General features: G+C 38.4%; 1 protein-coding gene across 2 annotated transcripts in view; it reads left to right on the plus strand.

Moving 5' to 3' along the window:
• The window catches only part of LOC105391915 (espin), a 105,280-nt gene that overhangs the window by 9,222 nt on the left and 78,722 nt on the right, over window positions 1-17,336 (plus strand). Inside the window, exon 1 of one of the 2 annotated variants that reach the window (XM_048626274.1) lies at window positions 9,800-10,287. The exons of the other annotated variant lie outside the window; for it this stretch is intronic. Within the exon in view, the coding sequence (XP_048482231.1) occupies window positions 10,229-10,287 (59 nt within the window). The 5' untranslated portion in view covers window positions 9,800-10,228. Of the gene's footprint in view, window positions 1-9,799; window positions 10,288-17,336 lie in introns of those variants that run through there. 2 annotated transcript variants of the gene reach the window in all.

The raw sequence follows: 17,336 nt of genomic DNA on the forward strand, positions 1-17,336 counted from the left end.
CTTAGTTTACTTTTATAAACGTTCTGTTTTATACGTTATGTCTCTCTTTTGAGGTGTCAGGTATTGCCACTAGATGGTGCTGTAGTGAGATATTAATATAAAATATTCAGATTTTATTGTTGTAATTACCAAAAGTTTGTTTATCACTAGGAAAGTATGGATGCGGAAATTACGTACATAAGTATCGTAAAAAACCTCACGGTATTTTTTTCTAAGAAATTTCAACAGACTCTCTGTAACACCACTAAAAAAATGCAATATACATAATATGTTTATTGAATAAAAATCTTTTATACAGGGTGTTGCAAAAAGGGTATACTAAGCCGAAACCTGCATGTGCAGCATGGTATATCTAAGCCCGAAACTGAAATCAGGATTTCAAAATTCGCGAAAAAAAAAGTCATTCTCCATAGTAAAGTCACGTGACCAACAAAATTTCTATGGATAATTAATATTTTTTTTCGCGAATTTTGAAATTCAGATTTCAGTTTCGGGCTTAGATATACCATGCTGTTGCACATGTAGGTTTCGGCTGAGTATACCCTTTCTGCAACACCCTGTATACGGCTAAATTAAACAAAAATCTGGAAAAACCATAATTAAAATAATAAAATAAATTCGCATATAAAAGAGTTCAACGCGCGTAAAACTTACATTTTTATGACGAAGGGGAAAAAATAGGTACCTATTGACAGCACTATAATTATAATTTGTGACTTCTGAAGCGGCATCATTGAAAAACGATATGCGAAAGTTATTTGCCGGCATCGAACACACAACCCACGCGTCTTTGTATTTAAATATCTACTTTAGGATCATAATAATATAATGAATACTTACCCCCTTATTCATAGAAAAGTTACAATACGTTTTAACTAATAAACTGTTTTGTCCCTCTCTGTCAAAGAACAAATTGTTCTTTGTCGGAGAGGGACAAAACAGTTTATTAGTTAAAACGTTCTGTATTTTCTCTATGAATAAGGGGGTTAGTATTACTTACGTATGCTTTGGCTACATTAGCTTTATATTCTTATATCGATAGCACCGCGGCGGCGGGTTTAGTGGTTAGTTACGCAGACTTTTAGCTTTTACACTGGCCCCATAATTTAATTGGGGTTTCTTATCACACACACACACACACACGCACTCACGCCTTGTACTAATGTACTCCCTTGTGGGGTAGGCAGAGGTGCATTGCTGCACCCACTTTTCGCCAGAGTGTTATGTTAGTCCCAATGTAATAGGGGGCGGGCCTATTGCCATTTTACGGGCACATCCAAGACCCGAGAACAAATATCTGTGTTTAAACAAATATCTGCCCCAGCCGGGAATCGAACCCGGGACCATCGGCTCAGTAGTCAGGGTCACTAACCACTACGCCATTCGGTCGTCTACTAACCACTACGCCATTCGGTCGTCTTCGGGTTTCTTATAACTATTTTTATTAAGTATTAACAAAAACTGTCTGTCTGTTGCACCCCACGCAAAGGTATACCCATAATGCTGGCTGCGTTTCCCCGTTGTATGGCCAGGGATAACCTTTGGTAACTGATCTGCTTGATCTACTATTTAACTATAATGCGATTGAAAATAGCTTATCGCTCACTCACAAGTTTAGGTGAGCGTCCATCTTTCGGCACCGTACGCAACGGACGCATCGCATTCAGTATTCTCTGTATAGAAATTCACAGTGTGGTGAAGTGGGTCCACTTCATCGGCAATGTCGACGCCGTTTCTCCATACATTATGAAAATCCGTTTGGTCCGATACTTACGATACCGGTGGCCGATTACCTAGCTTAAACCTCGCCGATTTGCAGCGCTCGGTGTCATCGAGCTTTAAGGTTGATTCACACTGCACTGTTTAGTACGAGTGTTTAGTAGTAGATGTACCTACATTGCTGGGTTAGTTGTATAGTAGTTATTTGCAAAAAAAAATAATAAGCCCTACATGATCAGCTATATACGTCTACTTTACACTCGCACTAAACAGTTTGTAAATCAGCCTTTAACTAAGGGCGAAAGTGATATTGTATCTCGGTGTATTCTTGTTTTCTTCCCACGGGCGTGTCTCACTAATCTATTGTGTCATATTGTGTTGATTTGTTCATGTTTTGCACGAATACATCTTTGTTAAAATTGATGATTAATTGGCAAAATGCGTGTTTAAAGTTTTTTTTGTGTTTATTAATTAAACAAAGTTAGAGAAGATCTATAAATAAAATACACTACAAATTACATACGGCGGGAATAGGCGTTTTGTCAATTTCCACGATATGGTTATCCCCATACACCCTGTCCTAATCTTAACTAATATTATAAATGCGAAAGTAACTGTGTCTGTCTGTCTGACCGTCTCTTACGCTTTCACGCCAAAATTACTGATCGGATTTGAATGATATTCGGATACAGATAGGCTATTTTTTATCCCGAAATTCCCACGGGAAAACTTTTTAAGGCGAAGCGAAGCTCGCGGAAACTGCTATATACATATTATAAAGTAGATCAAGATGATAGTCATCATCATAATCAGACAACAACCGTCCACTGCTGGCCTCTTATGGCAAAAAGCTCACAATAAAGGCAGTTTACAAAAATACTTTTACCATGTACAGTCACAGAAACAGAGGTTTCCTGCAGTGTAAGCTCATGTGTGCGCGGGCGCAGGATGCACGCGGCAAGGTCGCTTTCTACCACACCGGTACAGTCGCGCTGAAAGATATATAAGAATAAAAATAAATAAAGATGAATAAGTTTTTTTTAATTGTCTAAAGATACATTTATCGTAGATTATGTTCAGTTTTGTAGACCAATAAAATTTAAAAGTAAAAAAAAAAAAAAAAAGTTATCATGGATTGCTGAATGAAACCAGCATTTTTTCAGGGAATAGCAATACATATTTAATACTTTATCTTTAGCTTGTCATTTACATATTAAATTGAAACAATAGACGCATTTTTCCTGAAATAAAAATGACATATTATGTATCTAGCCTATCTGAAACCTAGTTAAACATTGTGAGATATGGCGTTTCGACTTTCTCCGTGTTCGGCATCATAAGGGTCACAGTGACAGTTAAATAAAGTCCATTTTTCTCTCCACCTTTAATTTGCAAGGTGCGGGTGCCTATATAAATAGAGTGAGTCGCCCGCGCGCCTCAGTTGTAATATCACCATGCAGAAATGACTAGGTTTCAGATAGGCTAGATACATAATATGTCATTTTTATTTCAGGAAAAATGCGTCTATTATGTAGTCTGAGCCTATCTGAAACCTAGTTAAACATTGTGAGATGTGTTTATTATCGCATGGTGGAGAGAAAACCAACTGTGACCCATAAGCTACTGATGAGTATATCAGTAGATAAATATTTGAATCTATAAATTTATAATGCATAGATTTCTAAGTAATAGATATACTAAAAAGAAAGGTATAAGTATACATAAGACTTAAGTACTTCCTTATTATTCCTGACTTGTCAGAAAGTTATGGAAGGTATGTAGCTAAACATATAGGTAGGTATTTATACATATGGATACACACAGTGCCTCTTCGAAAGCAATACTTATAAGTAATTATTGATCAAAATCTTGTTATTGTCAAGGCAATATTTTTAACATACACTAGCCGAATGGATGGAACCAGTGAAATACTTTGCAACAATATTTAAAAGCTGTAAAATGTAGAATATCGATCCAGGCCGCTGGGGCTCAGGTCAGCACATGCTGACTAGGGTATGTAATTCTGGACTGACCTCAGAAATGCAGCAGCCGACCCTGGAGCCTCGAGGACCTGCTCAGTCAGCCCCGTACGACGACACGGCCTGCAACACCTGGCGCGGCATCTAGTCCTTGGAACGAGGAGTGGTGCTTGAAGGGAAGATAATTTTACTAAATATCTCAGCCTCATCAGCTACTGGAAAAGATTAGATGAAGGCTGTGACACTGGCGGATAACTAAGTATTCAGTTTTTCAAAACATGATGCAGGTCACTATATTCATATTCTAGATTGACAAGTAACACACAGTCTAATTTGTATTCTAACTAACTCGGCGGTTAACGAGTTCCTGTGCAGTCCTACTAGGAAGGAAAGATATTTTATAAGCCTTTGCACCGATTTTGTGGGCTACTATCATTCTGTATCATCATGTGTGAATATTATGAGCTCTGGCAGCATTCCTTGGTAGATGACATCAATTAATAAAGATTGATTAACACAACAATAACAATTGTAATAGTTGACAAATGAAACCCGGCTAACATGTCTTAGCTGGGTAAGTAAATGATCAGTCATGCCACCAGGATAAGTAAAATGTTCAGTACTTCATATGAAAAACATTAACAAGGTCACCTTTAGGTATGTTCGTCAACACTAAGGGCAGGTCTCGGCCAAAACCTTAAGGCTTCGCCTTGTTGCAACTTCAAAGGTACGTAGGTAGGTACCTACTTACATTGTTGTAGGTTCGATTTTGAAACCATTAAGTCAACCTAGATAAAACAAAATAAAATAGCTCGATTAAATAAAGATGGTACGTAAAGATGTTAGTTGTACCTGATCAGACCTGACGCAACGACAGCCAACATAGACTCTCTAATCTGTGGAAGCAACAATCATGGTGGCGGGAACATGGACAGTTGGACGAGCCACCTCGAGCCTGACTTATCAATCAGAACTGACAGTTCGCCAACAGCAGATAGCTTGCGGCTATCTATAGGTAAACTTAGGTAGTTAGCTATACCCAAGAAAAAGTCCTTGGACATCGATATGACAGTGGAACGGCGAATAACTGTGGCACTCTTTAAAACAAAAAGGCTTGTTGTTGTCCAGCTAAGGAAGGTTACCTACTTCAGCGACCTGGTATTGCATTCTGAAAGAACTGCGAAGAGTTTATTATGACTAATAATTATTACTTATTTAGAAAGTTTTCAGCAAACTAATAAATCAAGCAGCTACCATGTCACCGCTGCCCGGTTATAACTCTGTACTAGCTTAGTAGATATATATACCAGTTTTAGCCTTCAGCTAGAGGCCAGAGAGCTCCTAACTAAATGAGATGCGAGTACGAGCATGACACAAGTAATTTTTTACTTGGTAACTAGTTACGTAACTAACTGAAAGATCCATAAAACAGTTGAGGATTACTCAAAATGGAATTGTGAAAACGGCACGTCTGCATCTTAACCAGTCAGTCTAAGTAGTTTCAGCAGATACAGTGTTGAAAAATAGTTATGAAACGTTTGCGCCAGAATCGAATTAAAAATGCATTTTCATTAGAGAAGCCGTCTAGGCATGAATAGGTACTTTCACACTTTGGATTGTGTGGTTGACTCCAAATGATGACCTTCGAAATTCATAGAAATTTAATGACGACTGCCATTGTTTATTATCTAGCCCCGTACATTGAGTAGGGCTGCGGCTACACGTGATGTGATACACAGTACACAGTAGGTATATGCATGTTCCCAGAATAGTGGAAGTTATAATTTTACCAAAAGGTAGTCGTCTCGTGCAGGAGCACCGTTACTCGATTTATTAGATACACAACTAGTAGACAGCTGCTGCGTAGGAGGTTCACGCATTTTTCAACAAAGAGCTCGGATACACACTCACAATTCACTGGGACATAAAGAAGACAGCTAATATGGTGCCACTCAGAAACCGCGATGACACTCCGATCATGATCACCCGACAGTAGGATCATAATAAATTCGGTAACCTGTGAAGCGGTATGGTATAGCAACAGCGACTTTCACGAAATCAGGAATTAGCTCAGTGATTTTAGGTTGAACACTCGCCGGTGGGATTCACTTTGCTCACAGCCGAGAAAAGAAAAGACTCAAAGCTGGAATCTGCCGATGTGTCATGACACTTAAGATAGTGTCTGGGGGGTCACTTTATATGACGAAAAACGAACTTTCAGTGCACTGCGGCGCGAGCCGCTCTATCTGTTTGTATGTATTAAACGTGCCGATTGCACGACAGCTCTCGTTCGTTCGTTTCTCATCAGTATAGAGTAACGCTCCTACTTACCGTGCGTCACCATTCCCATGAGCAGTCCAATGATCTTAAGGCAGTTTAGAACAAAAGCTGCATTAGACAGTTTCTTCAGCAGAGACATTGAAATAAAAAATTTATTGCACAACTATCCCCAGGAGCAGTCTACAGGTCACTTTGGGCAGTTCAGAAGAAAGCTGCTTTAATAGAATACCCTACCTCAGCGGAGGCATCAAATTGAAGTGCTATAACACTTTTAGAAGCGGTGCACGTTACCCGATTTGTCGGCAGCCATGCCGATGCGGCTACGGCGACTGCAGGTGGTTACTCAGGCTTCCTTGGTGTGCCCTTGTATGGCTAACATGACCAACCTTGGCAGTAAACGTTCGTCTGCATATGCCAAAATCACTGATGAATAGCGCACGTTACTCGATACCTTCTAAATAAGTCACTCATAATGATGGCTGATGATGATGATGACCGTACTAGCAATAGTGCAGGCGGTTCCGCTGAGCATAAAATCTCTTCCCAGACAGGGGGCGTTTGGATCTGGCAACCAGAACAGGAGTGCCAGGTGTGCGCAGCGATGCAGGTGGGACAACACAGCCGCCAGGGCAGGAGTGCATGGCTGGGTCTATGCAGCGATGCAGGTAGCACAAACCGGTGGCCAGGGCCAGGACCGGGTGTACGCTGCGATGCCGGTGGCACAAAACGGTGGCCAGGGCCAGGACCGGGTGTATAGCCGCCAGGGCAGGAGTGCATGGCTGGGTCTATGCAGCGATGCAGGTACCACAAACCGGTGGCCAGGGCCAGGACCGGGTGTACGCTGCGATGCAGGTGGCACGAGACGGCGGCCAGCGCAGGAGCACAGGGCCGGGTGTATGCTGCGATGCAGGTGGCACGAACCGGTGGCCAGGGCAGGAGCGCAGGGCCGGTTGTACGCTGCGATGCAGGTGCCACAAGACGGCGGCCAGCGCAGGAGCTCAGGGCCGGGTGCAGGTTACACGAAACTTCAATTTCACCGAATCGGCCTGCCTACCCTCAGCGGGTAGGTACCGGCGGATCACATTACTCGCCGCACATGCCACAATGTCCCAACATACTGAAATTCGGAGCCACGTGCTTCCTGTAAAAAATCCTATGACGGTCTTGGAAAGCTCCTGTTTGTAAAGCCTTACATAAGCTATAATCAAGTGCATTATTGTAATAGCAAAGTTTTTATCAACTGTTTTCTAAAAATATTAGAAATTGGGGGTAGAAAAATATATTTTTATTATTTTTTCCTTTATAAAATTAACGTATGCTTTACTTAAAGCGGTCATTAATGTAAGTATCTAGCTCAAGCGCCACTAGTAGGACCGGAATATGTGATCAATCATCACCACGACTATTGAATCGGACCCTACTGCGTGGGATAAAAACCCCAAGCGCCGGAGCATTATGACCAGTGGCTGAGCTTTTAAAAGCAGTAAATAATAGCATTTTACTCACGGCTTATCAACTCAAACCTTCGTTGCGAAATCCTCAGCAATGGCTGCGTGCGCAGCAGCCGGCAGGCCCCGCGCCGCCTGGTCCGCATCACGCTACAGCTCCCGGCAGCGAGGACTCCGCAAATTCAATATTATATTTTTCCCCGTCGGAGCGAAGCCGACGAGAACCGTGGCTACATTGAGCCATTTTGCCGAAGTGTTCACTTCAAAAATCAAAAACCAACTGAGGCGCGCGGGCGACTCACTCTATTTATATAGGCACCCGCACCTTGCAAATTAAAGGTGGAGAGAAAAATGGACTTTATTTAACTGTCACTGTGACCCTTATGATGCCGAACACGGAGAAAGTCGAAACGCCATATCTCACAATGTTTAACTAGGTTTCAGATAGGCTCAGACTACATAATATTTATTACGCACATAGTGCATTATAGTTACGAAACCTATATCTCTTATTCTAATCACTAATAATACGCTAATGCGAAAGTTACCTGGCTAGTTATACTGCTATGTAATAATTCAGCAATATAAATTACTACGTAGGTACTTCTACTTAGTATTAGGTTAGTGCAAAATTTACGAAAGTAATCATAACGTAGGTTAACGTAACGTACCTAGGGACACTTTCGACTACCCCAACTTTGAATGAAGATATCGCAGCGTACAACTAAGATATTATCATATTAATGTGAAATTTACTTTATTCGGTAGGATATACATGTATATATATGTATAACCTATTATCACTAGTATTTGTGCTGGGGCTTTGGTGTGGCCAGATTTTTTTAAATTAAGATAAAAGTAAAAATGCTTGTTTTGACCCAAAGTACGTTACACGTTTGTACCTTGGGACACTTTTAAGTGTCCAATGTGTATCAATCTCCTACCTACTACTCGATTTTATATAAAAAAATATATATTCTGTCTTCCTAAGATATCCTATTCGTGCTGGCTATTTATACTTCACACATATTACAATTGACTGCACAAATTACTAACTAACTTACTTGTAAATAGGTGTGTCTGTATAATATATTTCTATATAAATTTGTACGCCATTAATTTGAGCAAAGCATGGAGCACATTATATGCATTTAGTATAAGACCTTTATTGTAACCACCCATGTTTACAAATAAATATATTTGATTTGATTTGATTTGATTTGATATGAAAGTACCCATATATTTAAATATTTTTTAATCTCCAATAAACGCTTCCGTACTCGCCAGTACTTTCTCATATTGCCAGAGTCGTGAATAATAAACGGTAGATATTATATTAGAAAACGTCTATTGGAACCGGTCGAGCACTCTCCGCCGAAGATCTGTCGTAATACTTCGAATTCATTCAAAAAACACACACTCAGTGTTACAGAATCGGTGAAATTGGATAACATTCTCTAATTAGGAAGCGACGAATATTAGCAGAGCTAATGAAAGAAAGTCAAAGTTTGTTTCTTTTAGTTTTTGGTTTATAATTTTTATTCTTCAAGGTTTTTAGGTATATTTTGTGATCGATTGAAAATACATCAGGTCATGTAAAAATCATGACAAGCTTTTTGAGGGTGCCACAGGGAAAACTAGAATTACTTCAATGATGGTGGTTTTCCGTAGCCGTTATAGTTAGTTATAGTGATAAAACGAGGAAGGCCTAGGACGTGTTGAGGCGTTCCTTCGGAGAGGCCTATGTCTAGAGTCCAGCTGTAGGCGATAATGGTATAATGATTAATATAACATAATTTATTGAAATTAGATATTTCTATTTTTACGTTGACGGCTGAATGGTGTAGTGGTTCGTCACCCTGACTGCTATGCCAAAGGTCCCGGGTTCGATTCCCGGCTGGGGCAGATATTTGTACTCGGGTCTTGGGTGTTGATATTTATATTTAGTATGTATATGTGTAGATATATCAGCAGTCCGACACCCATAACACAGGTTCTGCCTAGCTTGGGGTCGGATGGCCCTGTGTAAGATGACCCCACATATTTATTTATTTTATTTATTTATTTATTACCTGAGTGGCTAATGAGACATGCTTAAACCGATTTTGCGTGCAGTTTCTTTATGATACCTTATTGTTTAGTTCCGTGGTCGTCGTGTATTGAATGACCCAATGCCTTGATTTCAGTCGGATGGTTCTGAGAATCTTCTTTGTCATTGTGTTGACAGTTTTGAGACACACCTCGCTTCCGGAGTTGTATGTAGGTACAATGTACAATACTTACATCTTTAATACGTTAATAATGATTGATAAAGAAGTCAGAAAGGGTTTGATGTTTGTTAATAAGTAATGTCCCTAAATCAAGTAAGCCAAACAAAATCCAGTCGTTAATATACCCACTCCAGCGTATCGGAATAGGTGCGGGGTAAATAACTAGACTTGCAATGACAAATTGTGACATTACAACGAAATTTCATTTCTCCGTCCATTTCACCAGAGAAATCGATCCAAATCGATTTCCACGGGAAACACAACATATTGCACTTACAGACATAAGTATCACCTGTTATATCGGTTATATCACTGCTGTTGATCCACGCTGCGCCCGCGCCGCTGCCGCCACGCGCGTCTCACTCGCGCGCCAATCCCCGCGGACTTCACACGCGCCGCCATCTTTAATTTCCCACGCCATGTTTATTTGCCGCGAAAACTCAAACGTTACGTTTTGCGTTGTGTCGTAAAAGTGCCAATATTGACAGTGCTGTTTTGTGTCATATTTTGGAAACACGTGTGAAATATTTGAATGAACGGATTCGTGACAGCAGCCAAAGTGGATTGTGGGTTTGCCACCGGCTTTGACTGGTGAGTTTTTGGATTTTTAATTATTAATTAAAGTAAATAGGTATATATGTACATAAACTAATTACGGATGATCTTAACAATACTAGGTGGGACCTTCCGTTTGGCAAGATGGTAACAGGATTAGCAAGTGAAATAACACAATAACTACATCCATATACCTACAAGACCAACACAACTACCCATTACACGAATGTTTGTCCTGGGCGGGATTCAAAGCTGCGGCGCCTGAGCTGCGGTGTCACAGGAGATGAGGTGTCTTTTTTATAATAATACCTAATTACTGATAACTTTTCATAGTACTTATTCAAATGTGTCTGCATTTTATTCTACCGCATTAATGTTGCAGTTTAAACGAAGTAGGTCATATTCAGCCCGTTACGACATTAAAGTAAATAGTCTGTACGATAATATGTTTTAGATTGGCATGGAAATAACTGACAAAAACGGACTAATTGGAACTTCCTAAATGTTGTACTTTTTTTTAATATTAAATACGTCGATAGATTATTTTTATTTACACACTCACGAACAATGTAAAAGTTTCAGTTACATATGACACGGCAATGGCAGGTGGAACTTTTAATTGCTGACGAGTATACTTACCTATTATACCTACTTAAACATAATTTGGTTCCAATATGTCATGCAACCTTTTCAGGCGAAGCTCGCAGGTAGCAACTATTAGCCTTATAATTCCATAAATAAGGAAGAAAACCCAAATAATTTATAGTTTGCAGCATAAAATAAAACGAAAAGTAATAGGTTTAGTTTCACACCTTGGCCATCCAAAGGTGGGGGGTGATGCCTTGAAGCAAATAGGTGCCTACAGTACCCTAGAGTCTAGATTACTCCAGAAGTGCAGGTTTCTTCGCAATGTTTCTTTCACGTACAATAATCGGCAGGAATGTACGAAACGGTATCTGGAGCAGTTTCATAACCGTATATAACATCGAGAATGACTCGAGTCCAGCTAATAACATGTGTTGATCGGTATCAATCGATACGGTCGCTAGATCGATCGATATCTCAATCTGTGTTGCCAGCTTACAGTTTTTTTTATTTAACAGCATTATATTTGACCCATGACCGTAGGACGTATTAGATTAGAGAAAAAATAATATTAAGTTTATAGAGGTGGAATGGCTACATCAACAGATTTTGACCATCCGCTACAAAATGGAATGTTATAGATTTAATATGTTTTTTTTAATCTACGCAGTTTTCAAATGCTGTATAAGGTAGGCTGCTAGGAACTGTATTTAAACTGCATTGTGAACTGTTAATCTTGCACAGATGATGCTTCATATCATCGGTAAATACTAACAGGATTTATTTTACATATAATCAACTAGGAGGACGAATAATCTACCTACCATATCACCGACAGATCTTCTTAATCTGAGAAAAAAAAACGAGTTAGGTAACCTTTTAAAACTTATGTAAGAAAGCTTCAAGGCCCAAGGAGTGTATATCCTTTTTACTCAGAGTAATAACTTTTACCGCTCGCATATATTATTATTGACACTGGCAACCCCGATCGGAACTGGATTGGCGGACCTGTCATTATTTTGTCCATGTAACGCTGTTGCACTTTCACAGAAAGTTGACGAGTACCTACCTCGGGAAAATTATTGTCTATGACCAGACGATTGCTCAGCTCTTTTAGCGTTAAAAGGCTAAATTACGCATTTATATAGATAAAGTTATCTGCCTAGCTTAGGTACATTTTTAAAATGAGACGTTCTCGGTCTATATCTGATCTACTTAGTGGGTAGCAGGACTACAAACAAACAACAAAACAATTTTGCATGCGTTTGGTAAGGATATATAAAAAAGCTGACTTCGTTTCCGGAAAGTACAATGATCCCTGCTATCGATGGGCATGTAAAAAGTTTGTGAAATATTTTCAGTCATCGGTTCAACTCACTATGTTATGAATGATTATTATGATATTAGTGATTAAACAGAGCAAAGTTGTCTTAATAACTGAGGAAGGAAATGCAACACATTTGATGGGTAAGATTTGGGCAAAATGGAAAGAAGGAGGGCTGCAATGAGAATCCTCCTCGGTTGAAATCTCTATTTTATTTCTTTTGGGCTGTAGTTGATTCCCATCAGTCATCTACTAGACAAATAGCTGTTCCTGCAGTCAACTGTCTCCTATCATATGAATTATGGAGTCTACTATGGCCTATAGTATGAGTAGTTACACAGAAAAAGATGGGTCAGTTTAAAACTCAGTGTTATGCAAATTTGTTAGTAGGTATTGTAGAAATGATATTCACTTGTTTTCGGTCAGTTGGTTATCTAGAACTGTGCGCTTACACTCAACAATTATACGATAATAATAATACGGAATGTGTAATTAAATCTGAACTTAGTTGGCTATTTTAATTGCGAAATATAGACGCCCAATTTTATATGCTTTGTGGATTCCAATTTGATACGTGTGAATCCCATTTTCTAGAGTAAAATACTCAAGCAGGAAAGATCGAAAAACAGAAAAAATCCAATAAAAATTTATATCTAGAAGGTGTGAGTAAAATTGCATGAAAGTAAAACAATACTTACACACATGATAAATACATTATAGTTATAGCGAACCTGGAGGGTCACTCTACATAACATAAAATAAAGTTTCGTAGCGCTGCTGCGCGAGCCACGACTCTATCTTGTTCTATTAAACGTGTCAATTGCACGACAGCTCTCGTTCGTTCGTTTTTCGTCAGTATAGAGTGACCCCCTGCGCCCGCGCACTCCTCGCACTACAAAGCACGCACGCTCTAATTACCCGCGGCGGTACCCGCGCCATCTTGTTTCGTGTTTAATTATTTATTTTTCTTTTAATTCGCCCACATGTGGGTCAAAGATTGTCATATACTTAATGACAACATAGGTAAAATAAGATAAATTATATTAAATTATGTGTTCTTGATGTTTACTTTTGACGTCTTTTGATTATGAATTAAAAAAATTGGTACAGGAAGATACGCTTTATAAAACTTAACGGGTGGTAAGAACGGAATTTCACACATTTAAGTACCTCTATGATACGTTTGATAGCATCTTGGCATCGTTTGGTGTCTATTTGTAGATGGTAATACGCTGTAGCCACATTATCTAAAACTCACAATCCACGAACCTTTTTCCGAAGTTTCAAGATACAAAAATGATATTTATATGGCATTCTTAGATAGCTAGATAAGGTACTTAATAAATTATTATAACATAAAACTGTTGCAACTTCGATGAAATAAATACTTAAACTTACGATAAAACACCGTTTGAACCATCAGTCACCGCAGTCAGTATATTGCATACATATAGGTAGGTATATTGATACATCATTATAAAACGGTGCTGATATAAGATCGCCGACAGTTGTCTGTGTATCGATCAGTCTCTCCGCTCTACTCAACGCATCTTCGCAATTTCTTCCTAACGGGTCATATTACTAATCTCTTCACTCTTCACACGGGTTAAGGAGAAGTAAATTTTATGAAGAGCATTTTTCCCACTCGACTTGTTTGTTTTTGTGAAGGAGTAAATATTTTTTAATAATAAATAAATCAATTTAAACGTGACACATCTTTATTTGCCAAAAAAAGAACTAAGTAGGTACAATTTTTTTAAAGTGTACTTGATAATAAATTTTAACTTAAATAAAAAAAGTTAAGTACCTACTACTTAGGTAGACATAAAGGGTGTTAACATGCTCTCGAAAAAGTTACTGTGTATCCAAGTAGGTAGTGCTGATTATTCTTCCCCGAGAAATATACCATCGAACTTTTAAATCGTTTTTCAGTACAAAGTTTGATATCTCATAAATTTAAGAAATAAATTTAAAAAAGACTACTGAATGGAGGGGCGGAAAATTACTATACTTACGGACATAATATTTATTTATAAAGTACCTATACAAAATGCAAAAGTGTTTATAAATACCTAATTTAACGCGAAGCCCGTTAAAGTCGCATCTCCATATTTGTTGTTCGTATCGTCTAATCCCCCGACTCATGCGCACAGTAAATGCGCTCAATAAGTGTTGCAGGTTTCGACCACATCGCCCGATACCACTTTAACTGTAAAGATATGAGAGCCGTTTTCAAAAGTATTAGCTCTCCGTGACGTAAGCGGAAAGTGAGAGTAGCCATCGATAGAGTTATCGAATATACAATAATATACATATACACGGAATGTATTTACAATTTTACATCATTCTTTCATGTCATGTGTCAAAATATGCCCACTGCTGGATAAACAGCGTGTAAATGTCATGATGCCGAAATAAATACCACATGAACCCTGCTTACTGGTCAAATTGAACCACTTTCTTTGATGTAACTTATTTAAGTATTTATGTAGCTATAGTATGTATGGTTTATTTAGGTATATTATAAGTAGTTAGGTAGTAGGTACACCGCCCTCAAATTTTCTTTACTTTTATTTCTTTATGTTTAAGGTTGCCTGTAAGAGATCGCTCTTAGCAATAAGGCCGCCTATTGTTCATTGTTCCTAGTTTATAAGTTCTCTTTGCATGTTTTAATTTGTGGTGTTCAATGAAGATATATTCTATTCTATTCTATAATGGATGTAGCAATGCACCTCTGCCTACCCCGCAAGGGAGTACATTAGAACAAGGTGTGAGTGTTTATATTATTATATTATATACTGACAAGGTGTCGCCGTCGACGGACACGTCGTGGAGGACATCATCATCATATTATATATATTCTATAATCTCCCTTAAAAAGTCAGTTTTTTACCTTCGACAGAAAAACAACGGTGTTATAAGTTTAACGTGTCTGTGTTTCTGTTTGTCTGGATCTTTCAGTGGTAGCGTAGCGTCAGTTATTTAGGGTCGAAAATACATAGCTGTAATGATTTATCCATAGAAAGTAGGTATATCAAATTATTTTTGGAGTCGCTACTAATTTTATTCAATAAATGCTCTAGGCAAAATTTAATCCGTATTGCAATTGAAATGAATGTATTTAAGATATCGAACCCGGGACCTCTGGGTCATGAAGCGAAGCTTCTACCACTAGACCACAGAGGCAGTTCCCGGGTTCGATTCCCGGGTGGGACCATCAATTTGTGTTTCTAAATTGTGGTTCTAAGTTTGGTTAGGACATAGAAGGCTGATCACCTGATGTCCGAAACAGTGAAACGATCCATGCTGTCGGATGGGCATGTAAAGCAGTCGGTCCTGCGCCTAGCTCTCTCCAGTCGTGTCGGTCAATCCGTCCCATTGGGCTATGAGAGTGATGGAACAGAGAGTGCTCCTGTGTACTGCGCACACACTTGGGCACTATAATCTACTCCTGCGTAGATGGCTGATCTCAAATGAGATTGGCCGCCGTGGTCGAAATTCGGCTAGGAGGACATTATTTAAGATATTGATTTATTTAAGCAGTTTCCGGTTATTATAAACAAAATGAGTCAAGTTATAAACTTGTGGCTAGTTAACTGGGTTGTTGCTTTTTTTATTATTTATGTATTAAAATGTATCTCAATAATGGCAGCGTAAGCAAAACTCGTAGAACAACAGTTGTTCAGGACGATCCCCCCAAGTCACCCCCTTTCATAGCATACCCTTTTTGCAACATCCTGTATATCCCGAACTCATGATTTGTGGTAATATAAAATGTATTTAAGTTAAAGCTCTTGTACAGCAGCTAAATCTCTTCTGCTATAGTAAAAGCTCTTATACTAGCAGGTATGCAATGCAGGCATACAGGTATTCAGACTCATTGCAAGATCGATTTATCTGTGGTCATTGAACAAGACTTGAAGACATAAAGGAGCATTCGGCAGCTTCATATATAGTTATTATTATAGAGTTATTATATTATTATATTATATTATCATACCTAGTTATTATAGAGTTATATACAGCGTGTTTTAAAAAGTTTATGTTAGGTCGGAACAACATTGATTCTAAAAAACATTACCCTCCTCCTTCGGCAGTCGGGTAAAAAGGACAATATTCAGAGTATTTTCGGGTGAATCAGTTGCAGTTGCAATAACATTGCATTATACCTACAAATCCTACAATAGATACAAAAACCGTTACTCCCAAAGTCAATCAATAAAAATATTCAATTACACCAAAAAAAATATTCATAATAATATTACCTAATTAACATTTAACTAATGAAGCATAACCTAATAGTAAATAAAATGATGAAACTGAACTATAAGATAAAATTTTACAAATTCAAATTATTCGCCTCAAGCTTAGTCTGACTAGTCAAAGATGCCGCCCCGTATCGTTCCTGGCTCGAAAGTGCCCAACAAGTCAGCCGCATTACCGCGCTGTATCGCCAACGAAATGCGCTGAACCAGGAACGACCAGAACGGGCATCATGACCTTTTTAAAAAAAAAAAGTTTTATGCTAATTTCACGAGATCCGTGAAACAAAACTTATTACGTTTAAAGCAGAAAAAAACTAGTTTAGTAGAGGCCAAACATAATATATTTTAATCTTACAAAGGTTTGTAAGCCTATTGGAAAGATACTGAATTATTCTGATGACACAGTTATTCTCTTCCAAAACCAATTAATCATTTGTAGTTCCGAGTCCCACGAAAACACATAACTTGTTATTATGATTACTTCATAATAAAATATTCGGATATGTATGCTAATTATAATTTACCTAATAACCCATATGACCTTTTATCGGTTCACAAGTTGTGTAATATCTTCTAGCGATCATCATAGATCATCATCATTTTAATTGCTCTTATGAAAGGAGTGTTTCTTACTATGTACTTATGTACGAATATTACTATTTTTTTTTTGAAGAATTTACTTTGTTAAGATCGAATGTAGAACCACATAGAAAAGTCCCTTCATGATAATTATCCTATAGACACAAAATGTATGATGTATGTGACCCATATACAGGATTTCCTTGAAAGTATGTATCGAACTTAAGGGGTCCTTTCTGAGTAACTTCAAGACTACGATTTGGAAAATTCACGTTTTATTGGAAAAGAAGCGAGAGTTTGAAACTTTGTTGGTTGTGAGACGTATGGGAATC

This window comes from Plutella xylostella, chromosome 3 (genome assembly GCF_932276165.1).
Source record: "Plutella xylostella chromosome 3, ilPluXylo3.1, whole genome shotgun sequence".
Classification (NCBI taxonomy): domain Eukaryota; kingdom Metazoa; phylum Arthropoda; class Insecta; order Lepidoptera; family Plutellidae; genus Plutella; species Plutella xylostella.